The sequence below is a fragment of the Parus major genome, chromosome 5 (genome assembly GCF_001522545.3).
Source record: "Parus major isolate Abel chromosome 5, Parus_major1.1, whole genome shotgun sequence".
NCBI lineage: Eukaryota > Metazoa > Chordata > Aves > Passeriformes > Paridae > Parus > Parus major.
Genome location: NC_031774.1, coordinates 15674473 through 15702183, shown reverse-complemented (window position 1 = coordinate 15702183; position 27711 = coordinate 15674473). Strand labels below are relative to the sequence as shown.

The following is a 27711-nucleotide window of genomic DNA, read 5'->3' as shown; positions in this document are numbered from 1 at the left end:
ATCTTACACAATGAAAAAAACTTATTATCACAATGACTTTTGCTACATATCCTTGTTTATAACTCCCTTTTGTTTAATGTTTGTTTTGGGGTTTGTTTTTTTTTTTTTTTTTTTTGCTTTTTGTTGATTTTTTGGGTTAGTTTGTGGGTTTTTTGGTTGGTTGGTTTTTGGGTTGGTTATTGTTTGTTTGGGGTTTTTTTGGTTTGTTTTTTTTTAATAATAAAGTTTTCATGCACTTCACTGTAAAGAGCACTCCCACAGTAACTATCTGCCCTACAACACTCCACCCCAATGAGCTCCCCTCTCCTCAAGTGACCTGCACAACAGGGTGACTCTCCACCTGACAAGTGGAACACGCTGTCCCAAACAAAAACCCTTGAAGATCAAAACAAGCTTTTCTGCTGACATGGCAAAAGTTTAGGCTAAACAGGAAAACATACTTGAAGCTCTTTTTCCATTACCTTGCATTATTAAACCATCTAGGCAAGAGATAAACATAAAAGGAATTTCTTTAATTAGATAAATCAACTCCTCAGCATCTGTTGTTTAATAAAGTAAAGCAGATCAGCATGTTAGAATCAGATAATATAGAAGTCTCCCACAAACTCACAGCTGAAGCTTCTTTTTCCTGCAAGCATTTGGGTGCCACTGGTTTTACTCACTGTAATACAACACTTCCAGTTAAATGCTAGCTGTAAAATGTAATGCCAGGTACACACTGGGCCACAATAAGTGAAATTCCTTAAAATGATTATGCATCACCTCACAAGTTAGAACAAGGCAGAAGAGATGCACAGGGTGATCTTGCACAATAGATTTTCCCTGAAGTTCTATTCATTTCTTATTCAGTTCTATGCATTCATTTTAAATAAAACTCAAAATAATTAAAGATTGTTCTTGTAACTAAAGTCTAAAATAATTCCTTTAATACAAGCAATATCCATTATCTTTTGCTTTTCAGAATAATTTCTTAATTGACTCTCTAAGATATTATCTCAAAGGTCACAAACCTCTGCAAAAAAGCCAAATTAATGAGAATATATTCTTAGCCTCTCTCTACTACAAACGCAAGCCCACTGAGGGACAAATTCATCTACAGCTTAAAACCAAACACTGTAAGATAGTAACTTTCAATCATGTTTGATCTTGTATGCAGTCAGATAATGGCATTTTTATTACAGTCAAAAAAATGTTAAGGATGTGACAGGAAGATGTTAACATCCATCTGCTTTGACATTAAGAAAACCTAATCCGAATCAAATTTTGGAATATTTAAAAATAAAATATAAACATATCTTGGCAATGATCCTTCTAAGCAGCATTGGGCAAACCAGTGCAGGCAAAAACCAGTGCAGCCCAGCTGAACAGCACTTGCCAAAGTATTCCCAATCCATCTGGGCTGGGATCTGCCTCTCCTGTGTAGTGATTTCGACTCAGCTGCAGCATGGACCATGAGTTTAAAGCCACGAGGCAATGTGGGGTTAGTCTGCACAGCTGCACTCTGAAGCACATCCAAAACACATCTGGGCTTTTCAGGAGCGCAGCACTAAGGCAGCTGCAGCACTTACTCATTACAGAGGGGTAAAGGCAGCTAAATAAAGTGACACTCCAAGACTAACACCTTTCCTCATTTGTCAAGTCACCTGCCAGCTGCAGGTAAACAATTACCACTGCGAGTGGAAGTCCTCTTCAGACCAGCTAAGCTGTGCTCAGAAATAAAACTTACATTGTATGAAGGCACAAAAGAAACTGCTTTAGTAAAAATCAAAAGCAATTATTAAAAAAAAAATCCACCTGAAAATTCTCTATTTTCAATTTTTATAAAATTCCTTGAACAAGGGATATTTAGTTCATTATCATTTTTCTAGTTATGGTATATTATCTGTTACTGAGAAGATGTAACAGCAATCAGAGAGAAATAAAATCAGTATTTTTAAAACCACAAAGCTAGCAAAGTAACTCAGAGTAGTAGTTTCAAGTAGTAAAAACTTTAATTTTTTCAGACTGGCAAAATTTAAAGTAATTTGTATTCTGTGTTGGGGAATGTCACATTTAATGACTTTAGCTCTTTTTTGTATCAAAAGCTGGAAAATACTTAGAATAATTATCACAGGCATGTCTTTGGGAATCACAGAGTTCCTAATGTTTCACAGCTTTACTGAGCAGATCCATCTCATTTTAACATACAGACAACTCTAACCTGCCCTCATGAAATGCACACACTATAAAAGAAAACCTAACAAGACGCAGAAGAAAACATAAAATAAACTGCACATTTCCTATGTTGTGATCCTCTATTATTTTTGAGACAAAAGACATGGCCATTATTTCATGTACCATCACTAGAAAGGAAAATAAAGGCTTCTGTTTTCACGTGGTTTTAATGATGAAGTTTCAAGAGAGGATGCAGGCTCTTTCTTACCCGTTCAGCGTGTATGACCCATTCCTCCTGAGTCTCATACTTGCAGATAAGAATCTTAGGGAAAAAGTCCAAAATGAGGTGGTTTGTCCTCTGCAGCACCAGAATACAGGCACCTGTTTGGTGGTTGCGCTTTTTGTTCACCAGGGGATCTCTTTCCTGTTTCTCTGAGTCATCAGTGGGGAACAATGCGAAACCACCAGCAGAGCCACTGCGCAGGAAGCCCAGAGGAAACTGCCTGCAGCCAAACAGGAGTCTGGAGGTGTAAAAGTCTCCCCAATGCACCTCTCACGAAATCTTGAAGCCCACTAAGGAAAAGCAGCAAAAATTCAGAGGACTTTTTTATAAAATACCCAAAGCTCTCTCTGCACGTGCAAGAATAAATTTTGTAGAAAGCTGTAGTTTATCATTGAGCTGCCCTTCTGAATAGCCTGAAAGCAGCTTCAGATCTACTCGCTCCTGCTCACCAGCCCTGCTGCAGCTATAACTCAAGCACTACCCTCAGAGCACAAGGCAACTAAACAAGAAGCCCTAGATAACAAATACTCGGCCGTTTTTGTTTTGGCTTTTTTTTTCCCCTCCCCCAGTATCAAGTTAGAAATTACACATGTGGAAAGGGACATACGATTAGTGGTTAAAAGGCTTATTTTCCTTATAGCAGGTTAAAAACAGGCAGATCTAAAGTCACGCTCGAATGCTGCAGGGAAAAATATCCTCTAGCAGTCCAGTGCTGGGCAAGCTGCCCTGCATAAATCACAGGATTGCACTGTCTCTGATGAGGCTGTCTTCCTGCCCTTTCTGTTCACCCTGCCGTTCCCTGGTAGCTGTGAACCAAACAGCTGCACAGATTAACGTCTGGTGATTCTACCCCACAATGCAAAAATCTCTTCAGGTAGTTGTTGATCATTTACTGTCTGTGAGCAGATCAGCACCCACTTAAGTAATAAATCACACAAAAAATATTTTTATCAACAGATGTTGAAGTGACCATCACTTGTGGCCCATGTGAAACTGCTTTAGGATAATGGGAAAACTGCACACTAGACAAATATAAAGATTAAATATTCACTACCTAAAACACCAGAAGCAATCAATCCCATAGAGCTCTGGCCCAAGTAAAACATTCTTACTTGAGTGGCTCAAATGTCTGAAGACCTTATGCTTGTCAAGCTGCATTTTTAGTTAGTTTAACAGTTACAGAAAACAAGCCTAAAAAAAGAGAATTATTTCTTTGTAGATGCCTCAGATTATACAGTTAGGTATAATCAAGAATATCTATATAGGGACTATAGATCACAAATGTTGAGAGAAAAAGAGTTACACTGAATTACAGGCTGAAGAAATCAATGTGTTCCTGTTGATAAAAGGCATTAAGACTGAGCTGTACAAACATGCTGCATCTGCAGGATAGAAATTCTCAGCATCTATGTGCCTAATCTGAAGCACTGCCCTTGACCCATGTCACCCTAGTTGAAGGCAGATGTAGAATTAGCTGGAGCCCAGAGAGCATCAAGAAGATTATCTGTCTTATAGATGCAAAAACTGAGGAAGAAAAACAAGACAACACCTTCCAAGAACGTAAAGAGAAAAAATCAAATGTTCTTCCTGCTCTGTCCATCACAAAGGCATTTGAATTAAGCAAGAAACACACCAGGTTAGGATTATTTTGCTTGGTATGTGTGTGTTTTATTTGGGTTTTAAGTACAGGAATAGATTACAGAGTCTACATTGTTGCAGGCCTTTGAGATGATGTTGCTCCAGAGCTGGCAACCAGCTAGGTGACCTCTACAGATGTCTCTCATCCCTACCTTTTTATGATTTTCTCCCAGTTCTAGCTGGTAGAAAAAAAAATTAATCATGCTGTGTAACCATGACACAAATTAGCTCAAGTCAAACCAGACTAGAGCATGCTTTAAAATTTCCTCCTCAAAATACGACAGAGTGGCCAGGACTCCAAGTAGGTCCAACACGTACATTACAAACACAGTGGTGGCAGCACTCTGTTTTTATCATATACATTCTGGCACACAATGATACCTCATGTTCTTCTCAGCTTTACAAAAATCCTACCCGTGTACTGCCTGGCACCAGGGCATAATTATTCCAGTTGCTATGGTCAGGCCCCACTGTCCCTCAGGAGCTGGCCAAGATTCCCTGTGGCCATGGAACAGCCCTAAGTCAGGTCCCTGCAGGCAGCTGCCTACCTACCAGTGCTGAGTAAGGCACAGACAAATTCTTGGAAGCTTATCAAAGTAAACTAGGATGATTTATTTGGCTAACAATTTAGAGAATAAAAAAAATAAAGTTAATAAATCAAAAATGCTACATAAAGATTTTTTCTAAATGCTCTGCAAACCCATCTTGAATGAAAACTTGTATTCAGTTTTCTTCCTGGAATATGAGATTTTTGAGAGGTCACCTTAAATTCAGGCTCAGAGTAAAATCCAGGCTCTGGTATGTTTGCAACTTTACTGGAAATAAAAGTACATTTGACAGTATAACTGATCATATATGACACTGGGCTTTCTTTGGCTATCTACTAATCTGCATTGGAGATGCACCAGCAATATGGAACATGGGCACTGTCATGAGGTGGTATCTGATAACTATTACTTAACAGCAATTGACTACTGTTCTAAACTGGAGAATCATATTTGTTATGTAACTAAAAAAAAAAAAAAAAGCAGACCATCCCACCACTTTTTTTAAATGCCTTCCTGGAGACAAAATTTAAGTGATTTACCGATTAATGTACCTCATTTTTTAAAAGTTAATTTCAGAATTCTGCTGCTGAAAGCAGCTGCTGATTTTTCGAAACTCTACTTCTGCAGAAAGACATTAATTCATTTTTTTCTTTTTCACTCCCCCATGCTCTTTCAGGATTACAGCAGCACAAGGGTATGTGTTCTTTAACATCTCCATCTGAAAACTATTACAGGAAACCAGCAACTAAATATAAACTGTCCAATCAGAGCCAAAGTCAGCCACATTGATGCTGGGATCCCAAAATGCTATCATGGACAAAAGAACTTACCACAGAAACACAGCTAAACCTACTTGCCAACACAACTGCTTCAGAAACAATTAATTCCTTCTTCAGAGAGGTCTTATGGAGAAATGTGTTTTGTTAACAGAGATTAAAAAGCCCCTTATTTTCAGTCAACATAAAGATGACAAACTCGCTGAATAGGCAACTCCATGGTGAGGCAATGCACTGTAGACATTATCTCCTACAGTATTTTCAATTAGCTGCACCTAAAGAAATCCTCTTCTCTCTCTCCCTACACGTACACATTCCAGAGACCATACACAGGCTGAATCATCCTCACTGTGGTGAGGGCACATGGGAGAAGGGAAAACATCTTTATGTCTCCTTAAGATCCCTTCTGACAAACAAAGTGTTTCTACAGCCCACTTCTCTTTTATTCCCTTTCCCAAGCAGAAGCCATAAACTTTAGCATGGATTTTTTGTTCACAGGCTAAACATTCATCCAATTACTGCTCCGCTTTTCCAAGGGGAATTTCAACAGTACCATTTGGCCTAGTTATTCTGGACATTAGCTCAAAGAACAGTTCTTTAGATAACATAAATTAGCATGGATGATTTACCATTTTCAACCATGTCCCAGCTACTTTGAGCTCTGAAAACATCATTAAAAGATCTATTTCAATTCCTATTAAATAAATTCCCATTTAATAAGGAAATGTACATGTTAAGTAAAAGGCTGAGTACAGAAGAGAATAGCCAGTCCTCCCCTACTTGGACAGACTTACAGCACACTCAGAGCTTAATTATTTGTTCAGGGGGAGCTTTGCATATGAATGAAACATCTTTCTACATATAAAAAGAAATACTCACTAGCAGCCTCAGCTCCCCACATCTGGTCAGGAAAGAGAGGAGACAGAGTACCCATATGTACCCTATTTTCCAGAGCCACAGTTTTCACAAGTGTCAAAAAGTTAATTCTACAGTATATTTATTGTTATTTTATAGGGGTATTGTTGACCCTCTTTCGAAAAACTATTTGACTACTGAAGAAACAATTTACTCTTTCTCCTGGAAAACACCCACTAACTTAATGCTTAACCTTGTTTTCTACTGTCTTGCATCATAACTTGTATTTAAGGATTGTCCAAGTTAATTCCCAAGATAATCAGTGAAATACTGAACTGTTACAAGAAACAAATTTGAGGCTGCTTTTCTGGGCTGATTATACACTTACAGCACTGCACCAAACAGTGGGTCAAGGCAGGTTCACTTCTATCCAACTACTTACATAATTCAGACTTAATTTAAACACTGATATTAGAGGAACAAAGATCTTTGTTCCTCTAATTGTTCCTCAATTGTTGCTTGATAGGGAATCAAGCAAAACGTACTTTTTCTACTTGAAAAAGTAGAGAAGGAGAACAGGAAAACTGACTCTAAGATTTAGCTAGATGTAAATGTTACCCCAAATTCTTCTGATTCATTTGACATGTGAAGATAGTGCTGCCTCAGCTTCAGAGCTGAAGAGATTTCTTTGCCAAACTTGTAAAGAAATCCCATTACACTGGAGATTTTGGCTTAGTTGTGAAAAGAAAGAAAAAAGCCCTGTGTGGGGACACTACAATGGTCAATATACAAATGAAAGTTGTAATACATTTCCTATAGCCAAAGAGAAAGCCATAATAGGGGAGAAGTCTTTAAGCAGCTTTTTAAGCTGCTTTTTAGGAGAAGATTTTTGTTCCGGTTTGGTTTTTCTAATGAATACAACAGGCAACCCTGATTTAAAGCAAAAATGACAGCAGCACTGAAAGGGTTATTGCTGTTTATAATAAGCAAGCCAGGACAGTGTTGGAGAAAGTTACAGAACTGTAATAACATAACAGCAATCCGCCTGGAAACGGAAAAGGGTGGGTGAGCAGTTTCTACCGGACCAGGGCAAAAGCCAGGGTTTATAAATTTAGAAAAAAATACACACCCACACAAAACGTCTCAAGTAAGAGGATAGGGGATGAGGGGGAAGAAAAAAAAAAAGGAAAAAACCACACACACCATTTTACAAGGCCTTTATATAAGTTTTGCCTAATCATTCTTAATGGACATCTGCCCATGGCTTAATACAGGAAAGACCAAGCTTTCAGAGTGTGCCAAACTGTCTGAAACACAAACCTCTGGCACACTGCCTGCTTTGATCCCCCACTTGGGGCAGCTTCCTGGAGATAGGCTTGGAGCAAATGAACACTGACACATCGCCCTTTGGAAGGGCCAGCCAAAAGAGTTAATGTTATGTGAAGTTCAGTACTGGACTTCACGGTACTCAAGTGCATTCTTTTCGATCTACTTTAAATGATTTTAGGTTTTAAAAACCAAAGCAGCTGGGCAGAATTCAGTGATTGGTTTTGGTGCTAGAGAAAGGTCCTTGCATAGGGTTAACAAAACTACTGTGGCAAAAGAAATACTTCAGTGGGAGGTGAAGGCTGCCCTGATTCACGCAGATGGGCACAGGGATGACAGGTATTTATGTAACTGTGGCAAAGGGCTGTAGAGCATGAAGACCCCGATTCAGATCAGCCCCCAAAACTCTGTCCATCTCAAAGGAAGGCTCATAAAGTAACATAAAAAATAGTAAGAGAAGATTGATGTTCTTGGCAAGAGCAGAGAGCAGGTAATTTAAAGCAGGCACTGCCCCTTCAGCCCAAGAACAGGAAAGAACTGTATGAGTTACCAACACGCTCCACCCAACAAGTCCCAGGCGGTATAAAAGTCTCTGCTGCAAAATTTAGCTAGTGATACAATCCAGGAGAAGTCTGGAAGTACCACAGAGGGAGAAGAGGAGAGATATTTCTGAGAAAGAGACTTCAGCTAAAATTAAACATGATCAGGCACATACAAATCCCTGAAGCCTAGAGGAAAAATAGTCAAGTTTTCTATGGCACACTGGCTTCTTCACTTTTATCCTTTCCTTTTTTTTTTAATTTAGCCAGATGGTCTTACACTAAGGTGCTAAAAGCTACAACCAGTTTTTCAACTAAAAAAAAGTTTAAAGCTAGATTGGTTTTGTTAATAATGAAACAGTACCCGGATTCTAATACAAAAATGTCATATCCAACAAGCAAAACTTTTTTATAGAGAACCCTTAAGAAAGTAAAGGAAGGAAAATTCTTTAAATACTAAAAAAAGTCCGTAATTTTGGTCAAATACATAAATCATTAAAAACAAGAGGTATCAGGAAATACAACTGGATAACACATATCTAAGTTTTATAAAACAGATCACATGCCATATTTAAGTGAGTACAACAGGTACACAATATGTGCTTGGTCACTCTAGTATTTTACATCTGAAATAAATGAAAAGCACCAGGCCATCACTCTGAGTCTCCTTTTAAAATTTATTATAAGCTTGGTCTTGCACACACTCCCCAGTATTCTCAAAGACTCATTCATCTCTTCCATTACCACCCTTGCTACTGCACAAACACACTGAAGGGACTCTGGAATGCCCCTCTCACACAAGGGTAAATCCCAAATTCAATCCCAAATCCAGACTGCTGATACAGACGCCTACTGCCAAGTATTATGAATTAAATTATTTATTCAAGGAATTTTAACAATTACAGCTGTAAATGAGAACAAATCTAGGAGCCAGTAAGTTGTTCTTTTGCAGTTCCTAATTCAGAAGGGTCTGTGCAAAAGTAAGCAAAAATGCTTACTTGATAAGGGACACACTGATAAACTCTGCACTTCAGTATCCAGTACAAATCTCAACAAAGAAACACTTCTGCACCCATGGAATACAGTTGGCTTTGACCTAAGGAATTATGTGTGGGAACTGTGGGTGGGACACCAATGATTAGCAACAAGAAAGTGTAAAACCAACACATACATTACAGGAAAACAACTACAATCAGAAGCTTTAAGCTAATCTATCATTTGCTGACTGCTATGAAAAAAGGACAAAAGTGGAAACTTGAGCATAACAAGAATAAATTCTGATCATAAAAAAATATAATCCTGCATTTGTAGAGTCACTTATCAGACATCCTTCAAGCTTTACCTTCAGAGAGAAGCAAACTGTCTGTCTCAAAAGAAATAAATGCAATATTATTTTTGCAGATTATTCTGTACTTCAAGTTAATAGGCATAATGAAACAACTTCCCTGAAGTGTTAAGTGAAAAATACTTTGTGTGTCAGTGGCAAAGGCAGCAACATAAATCATTTGAACACTGGCTTTTTTAGGTGATCCTAACAAAGCCGTTGCCAAATTTGACTTCAGCTTCTGTTATTCACATTTTTGCTAGACCCTAAATGTTCAACAAAAAGTCTTTGTAGACAAATCCCAGGCATAAGCCCAGTCATCCATCCTTCAAAGAATGGCAAGAATACTTCACCCCAGTTAGAGTCTGGACCTCATATTTGAGAGCATCAGAACATTAACTAACATTTACATAGTGCTTTTGGAAATTTTAATAGCACTGTAGAAAAAGGCTCTCAATCCTTGCAACCTGTGTCAGTGATTGTTAAGAGTCATTACAGTGGAAAAACCCAGGAGGAAATGGCTATAAAGTGAAACAGATAAAAGGAAACTACTTGGAAACAGAATGAGAAAGTCAGTGCTGTTTCTGTCTTTCCCCATTACTGAGGATAAGACAACACAGGGCACCATCCACACGCTGCCTTCTCATTGTGCTTGCTCAGGCACAGCAGTGAATGTGAAGTAAAACTCTACTGGACTTCCAAGATCAGAAAGCTTCTAGCTATAAAATACTCCCTGATACTTAAACAATTTAAGGCCAGGAATGAAAAATTTGTTACATCTGCCAGTTGGCATCTTCCACTTCGGTATCTCTCTTCCCGAAGTGTAAAGCAGCAATAAAAACACTTTGGGAAACACTTGGGCAGTCAAAATATAGAGTCTAGGATTTAGTGGGATGAAGTGACTAATGCAAAGCCAAACATCAAATGAAAGAATAACGTAATTCAAAAATTCTCAACTCTCAATTCAAACCTCAGTGCCTAGGCCTCCTGCCTTTCAAAATACCTCTTACATGAGAGAAGCTGCATTTGAGTTCCCAGTAACTGCCCTTCATTCTCTCATCTGTGTGCACACACAGACCTTCTCTAAACATTTTTCCTGAACATGGAACTCAGCTCTCAAGCCAATATGGTAGACAAATTCTCAAAGATTTTTACTTTATATGCTCATTCTCAAGTGAAGAATCAACTCACCATTAAATTTCATCCAAACTTTGCACAACTGCTACCTGTCCACACTTCTGCTTTTACAGACTTGACAAGTGACAAGTAGTCCCTCAATCTTACAACGGGAAAACCTACAATCCAAGGCAATCCCTAACTCCTTGCTTACATAATATATCCTATCCCCATATGCAGTCTTATATCAGAAAAGCATTTCGCTTAAAATGCTGATCTTTAATGCCTTCAGAGACATGGCAATATATTTCTTTAGCAGCAACAGATGATGAGGGAGAACAAAGCAAAGAGTCCTATCTTGGAAATGAAACATCTTCCTCCTGGCAAAAGAAGGAGTAATTTAACATTAAAAGCAGAATTTCCAAGATGCCAGTGGGATTCTTACCCTTTTACTGTACCATTACCTAGATGAAGGAGAACTTAAAGGGAACAAGTAATCTTGAAGACCCCAGTTAGATAAGAATCAGTTTTGGCTGAAAACCAAGGAGTGAGTCAGTTTAAATTTTAAAAACTAACTGCCCAATTAATGAAGTCAAAAAACTCCATATAACAGGTTAGAGTTGCCTGACAGCCACCATGTTTTTTAGTTTTTAACATCCTTTCATATAAAAGGTTCCTGGAAGATTTTAACCATCATCAGTTTAGGCCCACATACAAATTTAATAATCAAATACCTTTTTTTTCCTTCAAGCATGACTAAGGATACACATATTATAGCCCACTCTTTCTCCACAAAAAATCTCTTCCACCTACGTATGTTAATTAAGAGTGCACTTTTGTTACGCTTCCCTTCTTTACGGATTCCATTTTTACTTCTTCCAAGATTTAAAAGGAATACTAAGAGTAGAGTCATCTGTTCTAACATTTCTGGTTGTATCTACCCATCTAATTCCATCAGAGCACAGCTTCATTAACTGCAGTGGGTGAAACACAGACATGACAGCCACAGTGGCTGGGACCTTATTTTCAAGAGGAGGTTGGATACCTGCTTGAGTCATTCCTTCCATACACATAAAATAGAATTCATATTACAGGATTTCAACTTACACACCTGGGATTTTAGATAAATCTTGAGTCTTTAAAGCTTGCTGTTTGCAGTCACAGTCACAACGTTGCTACTTTGCATTCATGATCCAGGAGAATTAATGCTGAAACATTAAACCCACGCAAACTTTTTCTTCCAATCAGATGGACAAAGGACAGCCCTTAGAGCAGATGGAAAAGGGTGATTCTCCTTATCTGCTATTCTGTAATATCTACCATTTATCCAATGTCTTATTATTGTTGCTGTTGTTATTTACTTCCTTATTTTGCCTGGATTTTTAGTTCATGTTATTTTGCTTAAAGTCAGGAAGCTACAGTAATCAAAGCAGTCTTGCCTGCAGTGCTGTGAACAGGACACAAGCAAAAACTACTAATTAGCATGCAATTTTCAAAGGTCAAATACCACATCATTAGCCAGGCCATTTACATCTCTGCAATGTTCTCCAGCTTTAGACAGCGGAATGGGACAAAAACGGATTAAATTGCTATGGGTCAAATAGTACACTGAGTTGGTGAGTAAGAGTTTAAACTCCAGCACCTTGAGTAGCTCATAATGGGCCATTTTCACACTATGCCCTTGTCCTGCTGACACCATCTTCTGTCAGATGCTAAGAGACAGAGCAAGCCTATCTATCCGGAAATGTTAACATCCGCTTACACTGAGTAAATCAGTTTCTTTACCAAAACAAAGGACCAACCAACAAAAAATGCCTGGCTCTACGTCCACAGGCACATAATTTAATAAAAGTAAAATCAAAGAATAATCAGCACCTATAATCATCATATCTAGAAACAAAATTTAAAAAAACATCAAACCAAAAGAAATCCAAAAAAACCCCAACCAAGACACAGTACAGTTTGTTCTAAACTTGCTTCTAGATCAATTTGTATAACTTGAGAAAGTATATAGTCAGAGCAACGTTTTAATGGATATGACGACGGTAATAAATAAGGATTTTTTTAATTATTTTTTTTTGTCCCCTGGATTTTAGATATGTACTGCACTGTCCTTACCCCAAAAAATGTACATGAACATGATTTTGGGCATACAATGTCAACCAAGCCAAGTTTCAAAACCCAGCAGTCCAAGACTGCAGTCCTGCTGCACACTCAGCTCGTAGAGGCACGGAGTCAGTGCAGGACACACAGGCATCTTTACAATGGCATTTGCTCTGCTAGCCCAGACAAGCAAGCCAGGCAAAGGCTGCTGGGTTCAGTTCCAGGCGAGGTGAGACGGAAGCATCTAATAACTGGAATTCTTTCTGCCTCCAGCAGGGCTGGCATTTCATCCCCTACCTATCCAGCTTTCCCTTTATCTATAATTTGCAGCCATACTCACTCCGTGATTGTATTTAACCTTTATATTAAACTCTCTTTCACATAAAACACCAGCACAAGGTCCTTCAGTTTTTCACGTGCCCATGTGACAATTGAAAGGGCCTATAAAGAAATGGTACAAAGCAAACTTAATGTTGCATGGCTTCTCCAGCTTTGACCTGCCTTTCACTCCAACCTGCAACCCTCATCTCTTTTCTCCAGATACTCCAAATATTAAGAAAAATCACCATTGTGCTTTAACTCCACACATCATTAAAAGCCAACTTGCACACAATCCCCCTATCTTATTCAAAAGTTTAGGAGGGATGATAATTCACAAAAACATTCCTATTTTTCCTTCTGACAGCTAATTCAATGAAAAATAACAGTTCATTGATATATATACCACCAGACTCTCCACATGCTAGAACAATAATGGATTATTTGCTTGCTCTAGAAACAAAAAAGCAATTCACTACATTGGTAAAAAGTAAGCTAAAGCTCAGTTTGGAGCAGTGAAAGTTAGAAAGGGATATGATAATACTTCTGTTAGCCTTTGAAATTTTGAAGTTTAAGTGTAGAAAAGCTTTATTCTTCATAAGTGGTAAAAAACTCAAGGCTTTTCTGTTTTCTATGAAGCATTGCCACTTTTGGTCCGATAACAGACATAACAGTTCTTATAAAGCTTTGTTGCAGGTTGTCGGCGTTTTATTTCATTTTAGGGTTTTTTTTAACAGCATTTTGTTTTCCTCACATACTGCAGATCTGCAAGAATAAATCCATCAAATAATTAGGATCACCATGAGAGATGCCTTATCTCTACCTCTGAAGAGGCAAGTGCTATATAAATTATTATGGAGGTACTTGTGAAAAACACTAAATCCAGTATCCTTTTCTCACCCTTTATTCTTTCTGCCCTTTCCTGTTCCCCCATCTCCTAAAGAGAGATGATATTTTGGACTCATGACCTGGCTACGGAAACAGCACTGCAACACTTCATTATTTGCTAACACAGGTCACCATTTTTATTAACTACTGACCAAATTTCAAGTCCACATGCTACAGAGTTCTTCTGCTTACATACATTAGAATCAGGCTTGCTGTCAAGGCCATCTTTTCATTCCTTTTCACTCCCATTTCACATATTTTGGTGCAATCACAGAAACCGCAGTTAGTTCCCTTTTGTGGGACCAGCAACTCTGCTATTGCAGAGACTCCATGACAACATAGGGACAATTCATACTACAGGTCAGGCAGAAAGTAATAATGTGCTATACAGAAAGCACCTGGACTGTGTGCTTGCTTACTTTTATATAAAACTCCACCTTTTACCTGCAGAAATTTTCTTAAAATTCCATCATGTGCTCCCCAAAAACTCTTATGACAAATTTGACAAACCCCACAAAAGCACAGCAGCAAGTGCTTGAAGAGGAAAAGCGACAGCAGTAAGTTTTAACTAAGCATATTAGAAACAATTTGATGCATCTATCTTCATACTGTGTTTTGTCCTTCTCCACAGACAGTGTTAATTTAAGAGCTCTTTTCTTTATTTTTCCTAGCGAAACAAAGGCATAAAAAAGCTGCCATGAACTCAACCAGCTTCTTGAGAAGATGGGATTTTTTTTGTGTAATTTTTTTTGCCTGAGTCAAAATTACACTAAATCACTTGTGTACTCTTTCCTCATATCCAAAGACAGACCTGTATTATCCAGGTTGTTCTACTGCACTATGCTACAATTACACATTTGTATTACACAAATACACATATATACCACAATCCAGGAAAGGTTATAACATTCCTAAAATTGCTGCAGAAGTGTCCAGCAGCAACCTAAAAAATCACAATATTTACAACAAGAGGAGATATGCATAACAGAAAATACTTTCTTTCAGCAAAGAATCAGCAATGACTCATGTAAACCCGGACAATCTACTGAAATTCCTTTTCTGGCAAGCTGCTGCTCCAAGGAAGGACATTTGGGAAAAAGTTTGCAAATGAAAAGAACATGCCACACAGGTCTTAGACTCAGCAAAGAATCCAGTTTACCCCTATTCAGTACTACCACATTTGAGAATTCAGGATTTTTTTTTTTCTTCAAACAAGCATATGAAAAGTAATGAGCTGGCACAAAGATCATGCTATCCAGTATTAATTTTTTTTATCAAGAACAAGATGCATTTAAACCTATAAACTGGTATTTCACTTCCCAACACTATGCAGCTCTACTCTGTGCTATGGAGCTGGAAATGCATCCTGCAGCTGGACAACAACATAACCTAAGCACAGAAAGCCTGCACTCCCCCTAATTACAGATTCAAATGGTGGCTGTGTGTGGAGCCTCTGCAATAATTACAGCGCTTACTGGTATACTCTAAGGGATGATATATGGAGTAATTTAGAGGGAAACAAAAATAGGATAAGCCTTCTAGCAGTAAAGATATTGCTGTGGAAGGATCTACTTTTTCCATTACAACAAGTTTATAATATTCATCTGGTTTTCAAATGCAGAGGTATTAATCAACATTTAAATTAGAATTTCTAGAATAAGATTTGTCTAACAGGCTTTTATTTGCTGAACAAGTACTGTGAGGAACCTGAAAATTACAGTTACTGTATTGACATGATCCTCATTCCAAACCTCCATCTTCTACTCTTAGGTCTCACACTGTAATTGCCCCATTAATTTTCAATCAAATCATAAACTACCTGTGGTGATCTCACCAAGTAGGCTGCCAGAACATGTAGCTGATTAAACATTTGCTCTGGAAACTTCCTCTCTTACCCAGAAAAGACTTCCAGTTACAGGTCAGTTCTAGCGGGCCCGTGAGTGCTGACACTTGATGGACACGCTTCACTGCCAAAGTCAGTAATAAGAAATGCACCACCACCTTCACATGGGATATGAGACACAGTAAATATTTGAGGATATGCTCATTTTTCAGTTTCATTTTTCAGAAGTATGAAGAAAAATTGTTCAGCTAAGCAGAGAGTGTAACTTTCTCTAGCATCAGTGCCTGGGCCTCTTAAGAGCATCCTCTAGAGGATAATGGCCCTGAAATTTCATGAGAAGATGTTGATTGTGTGCATTGAAAAGCTCAGTAATAGGGAGGAGCTGCTTCCATGACCACATTCTTTGAAACATCTTGAGAAATGAAAACTTACATCATTTCCACTTAATACTCAGAGGCCAGCACACAATGCAAAAAACATTCAGTTATCTGGCTGGTTACCTTTAAAAACTTCAAAGCAGGTGATGCAAAGAATTCTCACTCTAAGGTTTCTCTGGTTTCTCTCTTTCTTAAGCAGCTCTTACAGGAAGAAAAGAAGGGTGATATGATTAGCTGACATTTCCATTCTGAGAAGAATACAAAGGCTGTGCCACCCTCACAACTCAGAAAGGAGTAGCATTATTCTCCAGTACTATAACACTTATTAAAGCACACTAAAGGAATAAAATATCATTGCTCACTGACTTTCCTACATGAGAAAAATAATTCAGGGGAAAATGGTTCACTCATAAAATCATCTAACCTATCTGCCACAGACCCCACCAAAAACCACACTGAAGCAACACAGAGCTTCGTGACAACATCAAGGTCAAATTTCAATGTGGCTGGCACCACTTTAACTTTCTATAAAGAGATTTATAGAATTTCAAAGTCCCTAATACAGTCGATTTCAAAGTCCCTAATATTCCAAGGACTACAAATTTGAGTGAAGTGACCCTTCATACAAGGGAAAGAGATCCAAATCACTTAGATGAACCCCTGCAACAAACAAGATACCCTCAAGTATATAAAGCAGTAACTGGAGGGATATTCAGGGTTTGAAGGAAAGGCTGTGCACCTTCTAACACGGCACAGCAGCTCCCCTTATCTGCCCCTCACCCTTAGCAGCACTGTGACCCCCAGAGCAGCTCCCCTCCTCCAACCCTTCTAGTCTCAGACACTTCCTGTCTCCAGTGGCATTTATTTTCAGCCCTCAAGATTCCTTTCTATACGTTCCAGGAACCCTCTAGCCATCCTCTGTCCAGATGGCAGACTACAGATGAAGGGAACAGGGTCTTGGAGAGTCTTTTCTTGGCCTGCTTCTCGGCAGCCTGCTGGAACTCAGAGGCAAGCTGAGTCTTGCACAGACAAGGCTCTGTTGCGCTGCAAAAGCCCTTCAATCCCTCTCCACAGTTTTCCTCAATGCCCTCTTTGTCTTCAAACAAATTTGTCTTAAACCTTTTAACGGCCTCTGCTTTCCAGGGGCATACTTTACACAATCTACTCCCTACAAAGCTGCAGAAAGCCAATAAAAGGGCAAAGGAAAGGGGTCTGAACAGACAACGAGAGCCTCACTTTTTATTACAAATCAGATGCTACTTTGACAAGCAGATGCATAAGAAAAAGGTAGATAGGTCCGAGTCCTGTTGATCCCTGTCATCTGCAGGAGATTTTCTGAAACGTGACAGAAGCACAAGCTCATTATTCACTTTCATTAAGGATCATCACCCTACAATGAACTATTTTCAAACTCTGACTCTCCCAGATCACCAGTCCTTATCTCTGAGACAACAGAACCAGAGCATTCTGTAATCACAAAGACCAACAGAGCTTTCTCTCTCACCAACATTATGCATCCACATACAAGCTTCAGAGAATGATTGACATCCCTTGAGAAACTACAAATTTTACCAAAGTAGATTTTTAAAAAAAATTCTTAATACATTTTCTTTCCAACTGAAGCTTCACTGAACAACAGTTTTTCATAATTTTTAGTAAGATCTATTCACAATTGTTTTGACTCTATTCATATAAAAGGCTATGACATTACTCGATTTGCTATAAATATATATATAATGAAACTATTTCCAAGAGCCAAAAGGGTTTAAATCTGAACTAAAGCTGGATGCTTCAGAGTAGAATACATTTAGGCATAAACTATTCTAAAATCAAATGCAGTAAGCAAAGCCAGCTCTTCATTTAAAGACTGGAGCTGTCAGGAAGGCTCTAATGTAGCTCTTGGCTAGAAAGATTACTTTAGGAAAGGAACTGCAAGAGAAAGAACAAATTGTAGAACTTCAGTAAAACCCAACAGGAGTAGGAAAGAAGAAGTTACAGACTGCCACAGCACAAAAAAATTTCCCAGTTTTAGATAGGACCTTAAAAATCTAGCAGCTAAAAAGTAAAGAACAGAACAGTGAAGTGGTGGCAAAACATGTCTTTGTCTTTTAAAGGTCAGTACAAAAATGTATCTTCCTTGGGGTGGGGGGAAGCAACCCAGTCTAGAGGCACTAGTAGTAGAGGCAGTGCCACTACCACACTGGCAATAGCATTTTTCAGTCTAATTCTTGTTCTTTACCTGATTTTGGAAGTTAGTTGACTATGTCCTTCTATTACTTTCATCATTTACATGTCATAATGCTGCCTATGAGATGTTTCTTTAGTCTCATTTTGACCAGAAAATAAAAAACCCATACAAAAACTATCTTGAAGAAAATTCACCACATCTTTATAGGACACTTTGAAAACAAAATCCTATAAATAAGCTGTATGAGTTACCCTGGCTAGATTCTTGTTGCATATACTATGTTTTTATTTTTCTTAGCATTTGTACATTATTAAAAAACAATATTTTTCAGAGACATGCATAAAAATTTTATAAGTAATCTCAAAATAGTTCAAATCCTTTTCAGATAACTCCTTTCATTTAAGGGGTGTGATCTGCTTGCTTGTTAGGATAATATGCTAACTCCATGATAATATCCACAGCTCCTCCCACAAACATTTAGGATTGTCTCATTGAGATTTATCTGCCCTTACGAAATATCCACTGTGTGATTTACAGTCATTTACTGTGTAATAGGTGTAGCTGATGAACTGGTTTTAAGTTCCTGTTTTAGTTCTTCCCTTCTTAAGTTCCTCAACAGATAAAAAAAAGTGCAGCTCCATCAGAAATTATTTGATTCAATTTATACACATATACATACAGATCCACAATCAATGGTTGGATACCACCTAATTACATATCACCTAATTACATCAACTTAAAATCTGACCTAGAAATTATGATATTTAAAACTGAAATTATTTACCAACCACCCACAAACCGTAGCTAATATGAGCGACATAAAACATGGTGGAATGCACCAGGTACTAAAATCATAGAAAATTAAGTCCATCAGCTGTAGAGTCAATGCAACATAAGAGGACACAGCAAACCAGTCCCATAACGATCCAAGGCTCCCATACCCTTGCCACTGAGAAGATGGATTCTCTGTATTTAAGCCAGTAGTTTATTAACCAGATAGTGGGACGAAAGCTGGACTTGTGAGGGTGGTTCACAGACTGGAACAAAATCCAGCCAAGTGCAGTGTCACATTTGGCCTCTGATCTGAAGCCATGTCATCTGATGACACCCTTGGTGTGAGCTTTCATATCAACCTTTCCCTAGCTGACTCTCTAGCCAGCATGTGTCTGGAACACTTTATAGGAGAGTAATAATGTGGAATTAAAAAGAAAAAGAAAATCCTTCTAAAACTGGAAAACTTAGAAAAAAATTAGAATTTAAATACCCAGACAAGGCCAAGAGAGCAAAGTGACTGAGGGAAAGTGGAGAGGCCAGTGACTGCCCAGACACCCAGACAGACAGCCATCCACTAGGATACACCTACAGAGCAAACAAACAAATAAAAATGAACATGTTGTGATTAATGGAGATGACAACTGCCTTAGCTGTTAAATTCTACATGTTGTGGCTTTTAAAGTAGGATGAGAAGTGCACATGCCTGGCCCAGCAGCTACAGCTAGGCTAACAGCCCTAGGGGCAAGTAAATGGACAAATAATTTTGCAGTAATTATTTTTGGCAAAATACTAGGAAATTAAAGGTTGCTGCCTTGGAAGTTAAGCAGTACTTCCACATCCCTGTTTTCAATTCTGTTTTTAAAGTTAAGCTCAATCTAGCATTTAATGTGCAATGACCATTCTCCTTGCATCTTAACATCATGGAATTCAGCACAAAAACTCCAATAAACTGCAGGAAGAGCAGGAACGAAAGGCTAAAGATCATATTGCTGATCTCTCAATTTTATGAGCATCTAGGTCTGCCTGTGTCATGAAAATAATGCAAGATAATCATACAGAAGATGAGACATGAACCCTATGGACTAGTAAACTTGAAAAAAGGAGATGCTGAAGCCACAGGCAATTTTATTATAGCATCTATCTTCCCAGTAATGATATTTTCCACTATCACACTTCTCTCTTTGTAAGGTGCAGAGGGATTTCTCACACTGATTATAAGCTAAATAAATGGCTACACAGCATTTCTGTCACATTCTATACTGAAAATAGGACTTACACTGAAAGTGGAGCATAAGGGAATCCAGCTAAATAGCCACCAACTGCCTATGCCATTCTCCAAGGGTTAGGCTACACTTACACCCTTTTCAGAGTGTGCTCTCTGCCTTAGGTTGCTATCTCAATAGCTTCATACCAAAGTTTTTTTCAAATAAAGCAACTATGGCCTTTTGGCTAACAAGTGCTAAGAAAATCTTTGCTCTGAGACAACTGTGTCCTGTTACCAACACAGGAATGCCTCTGAATTGGCAGCTTGGGGTGGTTTTGTCAATAGAGCATTGGTCTGTGTAACATGTATAAAAAAATAAGTATTTACCCCTAGTAAATATATCCTCAATATCCTTGGCTTTATTAACTCAATTCACCCTGGCACTCCCTGTCAAAATCACCATTTCTTTGAATGGGAAATGAGTAATCCTTTATCCAATTCCATAGACAGCCAGTGGCATTTAGAACTGACTGTTATGGAATCACTCATTGTTACAAAACTATGGATTATGCAAAAGCTTGCATCTACAGTATTTTAAGTGAATGATACTGCTATGGTTTTCAGGAAAGAAAGGTATTTTCTGCTATTGCTGATAAAGAGAATGGGCAGAGTACTTAGAATCCTTGGAAACCAGACAAACTATACTGGCAGAAGCAGCAAGAGAGAATGGCAAGAATTCCTGTCCATACAACATGCCAAGTAACATCTGGGGGGAAAAAAAAAATCTCCATGATTTCAAACTCACTCCACCACCCTACACATGTTACTTCATTTTTTTGCAAGTCAAATGTCTGTTCTGAGGTTGTGGTTCAGAAATCTAAGGTAACATTTTATTACAGAGAAGAGCTCTTCAAACTGCCAAAACAGTCCCCACATATTCCCTACCAACAGCTATATCTACTCAGCTAGGGTCAAACCAATACTTAAATATAATAAATGAAAAGGATACCTGGGGAAAAAAAAGTGGAACCCAGAGAAAAATAAATTTTAGACAGTTTTTAGTGTGTCAAGACTGTGAGAGCATCTGAGGTAAACTGAAGCTTAAAAATTTGGCTCTGCCACAGATCCAGCAAGATGCAGAAGCGTTATAGATTGGCTCAGCCACCAGTCTACACAAAGTCTAGAATCAAGTGCATTCAGACAGTCCAGAGAGGCTCTTAACTCATTGTAATTTGGCATAAAGCACACCTGCCTTTTAGTGCATTTGCCATATACTATTTTCTGTGCTTAAAACTGGAGAGGACCATCAGATGGGTAGTAATGTTGGAAAGAGAGAAAGTGGATTCCTGATATACTGTCTCTGTACCAAGATCTTAACAATCTTACTTCCTAACCTAGGAAGACTCCTGAAACACAGCTTAAAAATTCATAGCAAATTTCTCATCTCTTGCAGACATTACCTGTAAAGCATGAAAGAAACAATAGGATTTAAATTGAAAAAAATGTTTCACAACTTCAGCTGCAACTCGAGTCAAGCACAGAGTGACAAGATAGATTCTGCAGAAAGTGTAAGTCTCTTGGTCTAAACACACTAAGGACAACACAGGAATTTACTGAAGAAAGGTAAGAGGGAAACAGCACTTGTAATGAGTATTCAGTAAACTTCTCCTATCCTCAAGTTCTGTTTCATGCAAGGAGATGAGGCAAAAATAGATTACTAACATCTGTTATCATCAGGAAAGGCTAGCTTGAAGTAGAAAAGCCCAACAAGAAAGACACTTGGGATTTTGGTTTTCTCTCTCTCTGCTGCTACCCCCTCCATCCAGTCCTCCTCTTTCCCTTTTTCAGCTAAACTCTTTCCCAGCTTCTGTACGCACAGTATCAGCTCATGTCCACACATGTCTGTGCTAGTTAATGTATAAAATTGCCTTACCAGCAGCAGCGCAGTGAGCAGATGATGAATTCCATTCCAACAAAATCAACAGCAGGGGATTTCCGACAAGATGGCAATAGAGTAAAACACGGTTTGGATACTCAGAGAAACATAGGAAGCCCAAGATAACTGATTACTGAAACACAGCCTGAAATACCAGTAGCACCTTTCCAGAATTCAGCAAGATGCAACTTCTGGCAGGCAGAGTGAAAAACAGAAAAAGGTGCTCTTCCAGAGAACGGGCATACATAGCTCATTCTTAAAAAGACAGCTGCACAACAGAAAGAAATAGGCTTTCTGCCTTTCTTTAATCTATCAGAATAACTGATATCTATAATTTCCTCCTCTTCTTTTAGGGTAGGACTGTTTAAAATAAAAAAGCCTCCTCCCAACAAATTAAGACTTAGCAACTAATTTGATAATGCTTTTCTCTATCTAGTTCTGCCTACCTTTCAAGTCAGTTTGGAAACAAAGAAACAGTAATACCAAAACAATTAATAAGTAATGAGAACTATTTTTTTTCCAATCCTTCCTTTTCTCTTTCACAACATTAATTCCAGTGACTCAGACATATTACTGTCCAAAATATCTGTTGAGTCAGTTCCTTTCTCTAAAACTTAACTCTCTCTCTTTAAAAGTGTTGAAAGATTTGGTTTATACATATTTTGTAAGATTTCATAAACTCTATTCCTTTTTCTGAATATTAGGCGAGAGGGAAAAATTCCCAGACACAGAGCCTTAAAGCTCCACCTTGTGGAAGATGCCTAGAATATTCCAGTAGGCTTGAGTAGGCTGCAACTTGAGTTCTGTCTCCAGTTTTGGGCCCTCACCACAAGACACTGAGGTGCTGGAGCATGTCCAGAGAAGGTAACAGAGCTGAGGAAGGTTCTGAAGCACAAGTCTGATGAAGAACAGCGCAGGGAGCTGGGGTGGTTTTGCCTGCAGAAAATGAGGCCCAGGGGTGACCTTATTGCTCTCTACAAGGACCTGAAAGGAGGTTGTAGGGAGGTGGGGGTTGGTCTCTTTTCCCAAGAAACAGGTGATAGGACAAGTGAAACACAGCCTCTCAGGCGGTGCTAGGAGAGGTTCAGGCTGCACATCAGGAAAAAATTCTTCACTGAAAGGGTGGTTAAGCATTGGGTTGCTCAGGCAAGTGGCGGAATCACCACATCCCTAGGGCTGTTCAAGAAACGACTGGGCATGGCGCTTAGTGCTATGGTTTAGTTGGTACAGTGACGTTTGGTCTAAGGTTGGACTCAATGATCTTGGACTCTTTTCCAACCTGAACAATTCTGTGAAAAGCTGGTTTTATTTTGTGGCAGTGCAGTAGTTATCCTGCACTGAACCAGCTGATAGCACCAGCACCAGTCCAGAACACATCTTGCTATCACCTTGTTTTTGCTGGTTCCTGTGAATTGGACTTGCTCTCTTTGCAAGCAGGAAAACAGGGAATCACAGATAGGTTCACCTGGACATGGAGCTGACAACAAAACAATGCACCAACCTTTGCCAGCAGGAATGGGTGACTAACAGAACTTACCTTGCAATACTGCACTGACTGTAATTTTACACAGGTGTTCCAAAATCTATTCACAGTCCCCCTCCATCCACCTATTACAAACCCACTCAGCTGAAAGCTTGTGCTGAGACCAGCTTGGCACATGCACATCCTGCTGCTGGTGCAGCCCTGGACCATTAAAGCACAGAGAGCCGGTACTGCCCTCTGCTGAAAGAGCCTGCACTGGAAAACTGTAGCAACTTTTAGTCGATTTTTCCTTCGTCATACAGGTACCTTATTTATCCTTCTTCCTGAAAGCCTTTACAATATCCAGGGGTCTGTTTTATCATGGGTTTTGACCTGCTGCTTCTTCCTCAGGAGGGCTTCAAAGATGTCTGAGAGGTTTCTAAGTTTACATACTGTAATACCAACACACACAGGTTCCAGAAATCAGAGCTGCCGCACTAAAGCACTGCAGACACAGCTCATGTTTTTAGCAATGGAAGTGCAAACAGATAAAGACATTAAAAAGAACAGAAAGTGAGACACCCAAAAATAGCCCTATAAAAATTTAAATTTTTCCTTTGTCATGTGCAGTACAGTAGTCATACAATAGTGTCATGAGATGTTCCTTTGTGTAGTAAACCCAAGATACTTAAAGAACATATATCCATATCCATTTAAGTCTTGGAATTCATGAAATTACCATAATTAGTAACTAATTGTTAACAGTAATCGCATTACTTTCTCTGATACAAACTTTGCAATGTTTCTATTTTGGATCAGTTGCTCCACTTTGAGATGTAGACAGAGCAGTCTGAAATCTGACTACCTTAAGGACTGAAATACTGTACCAAATTTAAAAGTGCAGTGCTTTTAGCAACAAAATAACATCTGGCTGAACTATACCTTTGCTTGGAACTCTAAGGAGCACGAAGTTTGAACTGCTTGACTGTCCCTGACCATATAGAGCAAATTTGAACATGCCACTCCAGAGAGAGGGAAGCGCATCCCTGAAGCTCAGCAGAGCAGGGAGCTCCTCCCGGGGCTGCAGAGGGAGCCCGCTGCCCGCAGGTCCCCGGCTCCGGAAAGGCGGGCACCGTCCTGTCGCTCACTGCGAGCCACAGCCTGGGCTCGCTTTCATTTCTCAGCAGTGATCATATCGGAAGAAAATAACGAGTGATTACTCAGCAGCCAAGGAGAACAGCGTCTGACGTGTTGCTGCACGGTACCCTTTGAATCGGTATGTTAAAAGGGGTTGTTTTAAATTACACTCAATATTTTATTCTTCCTGTTCTCTAAGCTATACAAATTCCGACTCTGAATGACCTTTCACTGCACACAGGGCTTCTGAGGAGAACATCCTTGGTTAACATCCTGATTGCCCTCTTTACTTAAAAAAAAACCCCAAAACCAAAAAAAACCTCCTCAGCCTTTTACTGCAAGAAAAATATTTGCAGCCTCCGTGAAGTCCTTATAATTTTTACTGTTTATGTCTGTTACCAGAAAAGAGCCCAGATACAGCAGAACAAAACATTGAGTTAACAGATTCTAAAACCAATATAACAGATAAATTTTACCCCAGCACATAACCAGAAACAATGTACTTCACCTTTGTACACTGTAGTCTTTTGGATGAAACTATCAAGTCTTTATTTATAAAAGGAAAAAACCCTCACTTATACAGCTTTTCCTCCAAAATGCAAAAGTGTATTAAATTTTGTATAGTCCATGGAACAGGACCAAAATCACTGATAATAAAACATTATGTATGGATGGGAGGCCAAAGGCCCACTTGTGTGTTAACAATGACAAAGACTTTTAAAAAATGGCATTCCACATCAAATGTACTAATAGTACCTGTCATCACTGGCAGGTACTATTGCAATAATGACTTTGCAATTGTAAAGGTAAAAGCCCCTTGTTTAAATTTAGCTTTGATTATTACTCTTCATGAAATTTAGAGCTAAAAATGTCTTAAAATGACACTTGATACATAGAAGTTTCCAAGCCACTGTCCTCATTCTGAACCCCATATGAGCCTATTTGAAGACGAAACTCATGTTGAATTACCCTTTTTTTTTTTTTACCCAGTAATCTCTTTCTGCCCCCCTACCTTGCTTCAGCTACGCTTGTGTGCACATATTGGATGCAGTGGTCTGGATTAGTTTACTCAGAGCACTAATCACTGCATTCAAGAGGAGACAGACCCAGTTTAACTTATGTAACCTCATTACCAGATGACTGAAGGAACAGTGAAACTGAGAAAAGAAGTGCCTTTTGTAAATTGGTCGCAGGTTTGGGTTTTTTGAAGAAAGATGATATATACACCTTAAAAAAGAGATGCAACCGAATTGTTCCTGTAACAACAGAAGCAATAACACCTCTAGTGTAGTCCAAGTCAGTCTTGTTAAGATAAAACTGTATCATGTTTCTAGAAATTTCTTCCTTAGAAATCAAGAGCACTACAGCTGGATTATCTCTTGGAAAACCCCAAGTGCTGCCACATGCTTTGTCATTACACCACTATCTTCCTGCTTGGCAGCTTCACCATGCATTATCACTCTCTTACTCAGCTGCCATACACTCAGTTGTTTGGTGGGGAGTTACCCTGCCTGCTGCACCAGCATACAAAGAGCATCCACAGCATCAAAGGGCTTGCAGGAACTGACTTTTATTTTTTTAATCCACAACTTCAATTAGATTTATAAGACTACAGAATAAAAATTCATTAAATTCCACACATCCCTTCAATAAACCACAGGAGAGACCTGTCTGTCCACAGAAACACACCTTCTCCATCATTAATAATTAAAACAGCGAAACTTCATAAATGTAAGGCTGGATTCAAGCTGCCCAGCTATGCTGAAAACTACATGCAAAAGCTATAATTACAGGAAGAGTGTTATAGGCAGAGTACAAGAACTGGGCAGAAAGCTCAGAACCATGAGAAATTCATGCCTGTTTCATCTTACAATAATAAAATGAGACAAGTTTATTCATCTCCACCTTTCACAGAAATTACAACCCACGGAGACTGAGGACACGGAACAAAATGCATCAATTTGCCATAATAATGAACTCTGACAGCAGTACACATACCGTGACCTTTAATCCATGTAGGCCTCTTCTGCACATTTAAAAGGGAAGTTAGAAGCATGGACTCCAATGACAGATTACATGAACATCACTGACAATTCTTTCTATGTGTTCCTTTATTTTCATGTATTTAATAACCAAAGACATAAAATAATTCTGTTGCCGCTATCCTGACTGAGATTTCATGCAAAGTGCAGTTATGCTTATGGTATCCACAGCTCTCAACTATAATAAAGGAGGAAATTCCAGAAAAGGAGGTTGTTAAGCAGTTAAAAAAATATGAATCCTTATTTGTAGTACTGTGACAAAACTTGACCACTACAATTTAAAATGAGTCACAGCAAGCTCCCTAAATAAAAGAATTTGGACAAAATACTCATTTCATTGGAAACTAATATCCATTCAATACACAGAAATTATAAAAAAAGTAATGGAAAGTATTTCTGAATTTCTTGATATATGAATGTACAGAAAGAAAACATTTTTCTCCTTAATTAGCATGCTCCCTCTATCTGACCTTTGAGATGTTTTTTATGAAGCCTGAGAAGACCGACATACTCTGGAATGTTGTCCTTGCCCAGTGTTAGAGGAGATTTATAACACAGGCAGTTGATCAGACAGGCTAGCCCATGGTTTGTCTTCTCACATATACATAGGTAAAATAACTGAAGGCAGCTGAAGAAGAATTGGCAGCACACTCATTTTCCTCTTAAAGAACAGGAAATCAATGTTTTAGTTCTCTGAATAAAGCTGTTCAGAAAGACATCAGCACACAAAGGTAAACATACGTGGCCTGCAGTGATATGCAAAACTTAATATTTGGCCTTTTTATGCACTTGGAAAATTTAGGTATTCTTCTGAATCCACATTTGTATTTATTTATTTCCTGCATTATCTACAGCATTGCACATAGGGAAGCAGCTGGAC

General features: G+C 38.7%; 1 protein-coding gene across 5 annotated transcripts in view; it reads right to left on the bottom strand.

The window, feature by feature from the left end:
- MOB2 (MOB kinase activator 2) overlaps nucleotides 1–27711 on the bottom strand; it is a 108861-nt gene that overhangs the window by 51778 nt on the left and 29372 nt on the right. The window contains exon 1 of one of the 5 annotated variants that reach the window (XM_015631228.3): nucleotides 2423–2475. The exons of the other annotated variants lie outside the window; for them this stretch is intronic. Within the exon in view, the coding sequence (XP_015486714.1) occupies nucleotides 2423–2460 (38 nt within the window). The 5' untranslated portion in view covers nucleotides 2461–2475. Of the gene's footprint in view, nucleotides 1–2422; nucleotides 2476–27711 lie in introns of those variants that run through there. 5 annotated transcript variants of the gene reach the window in all.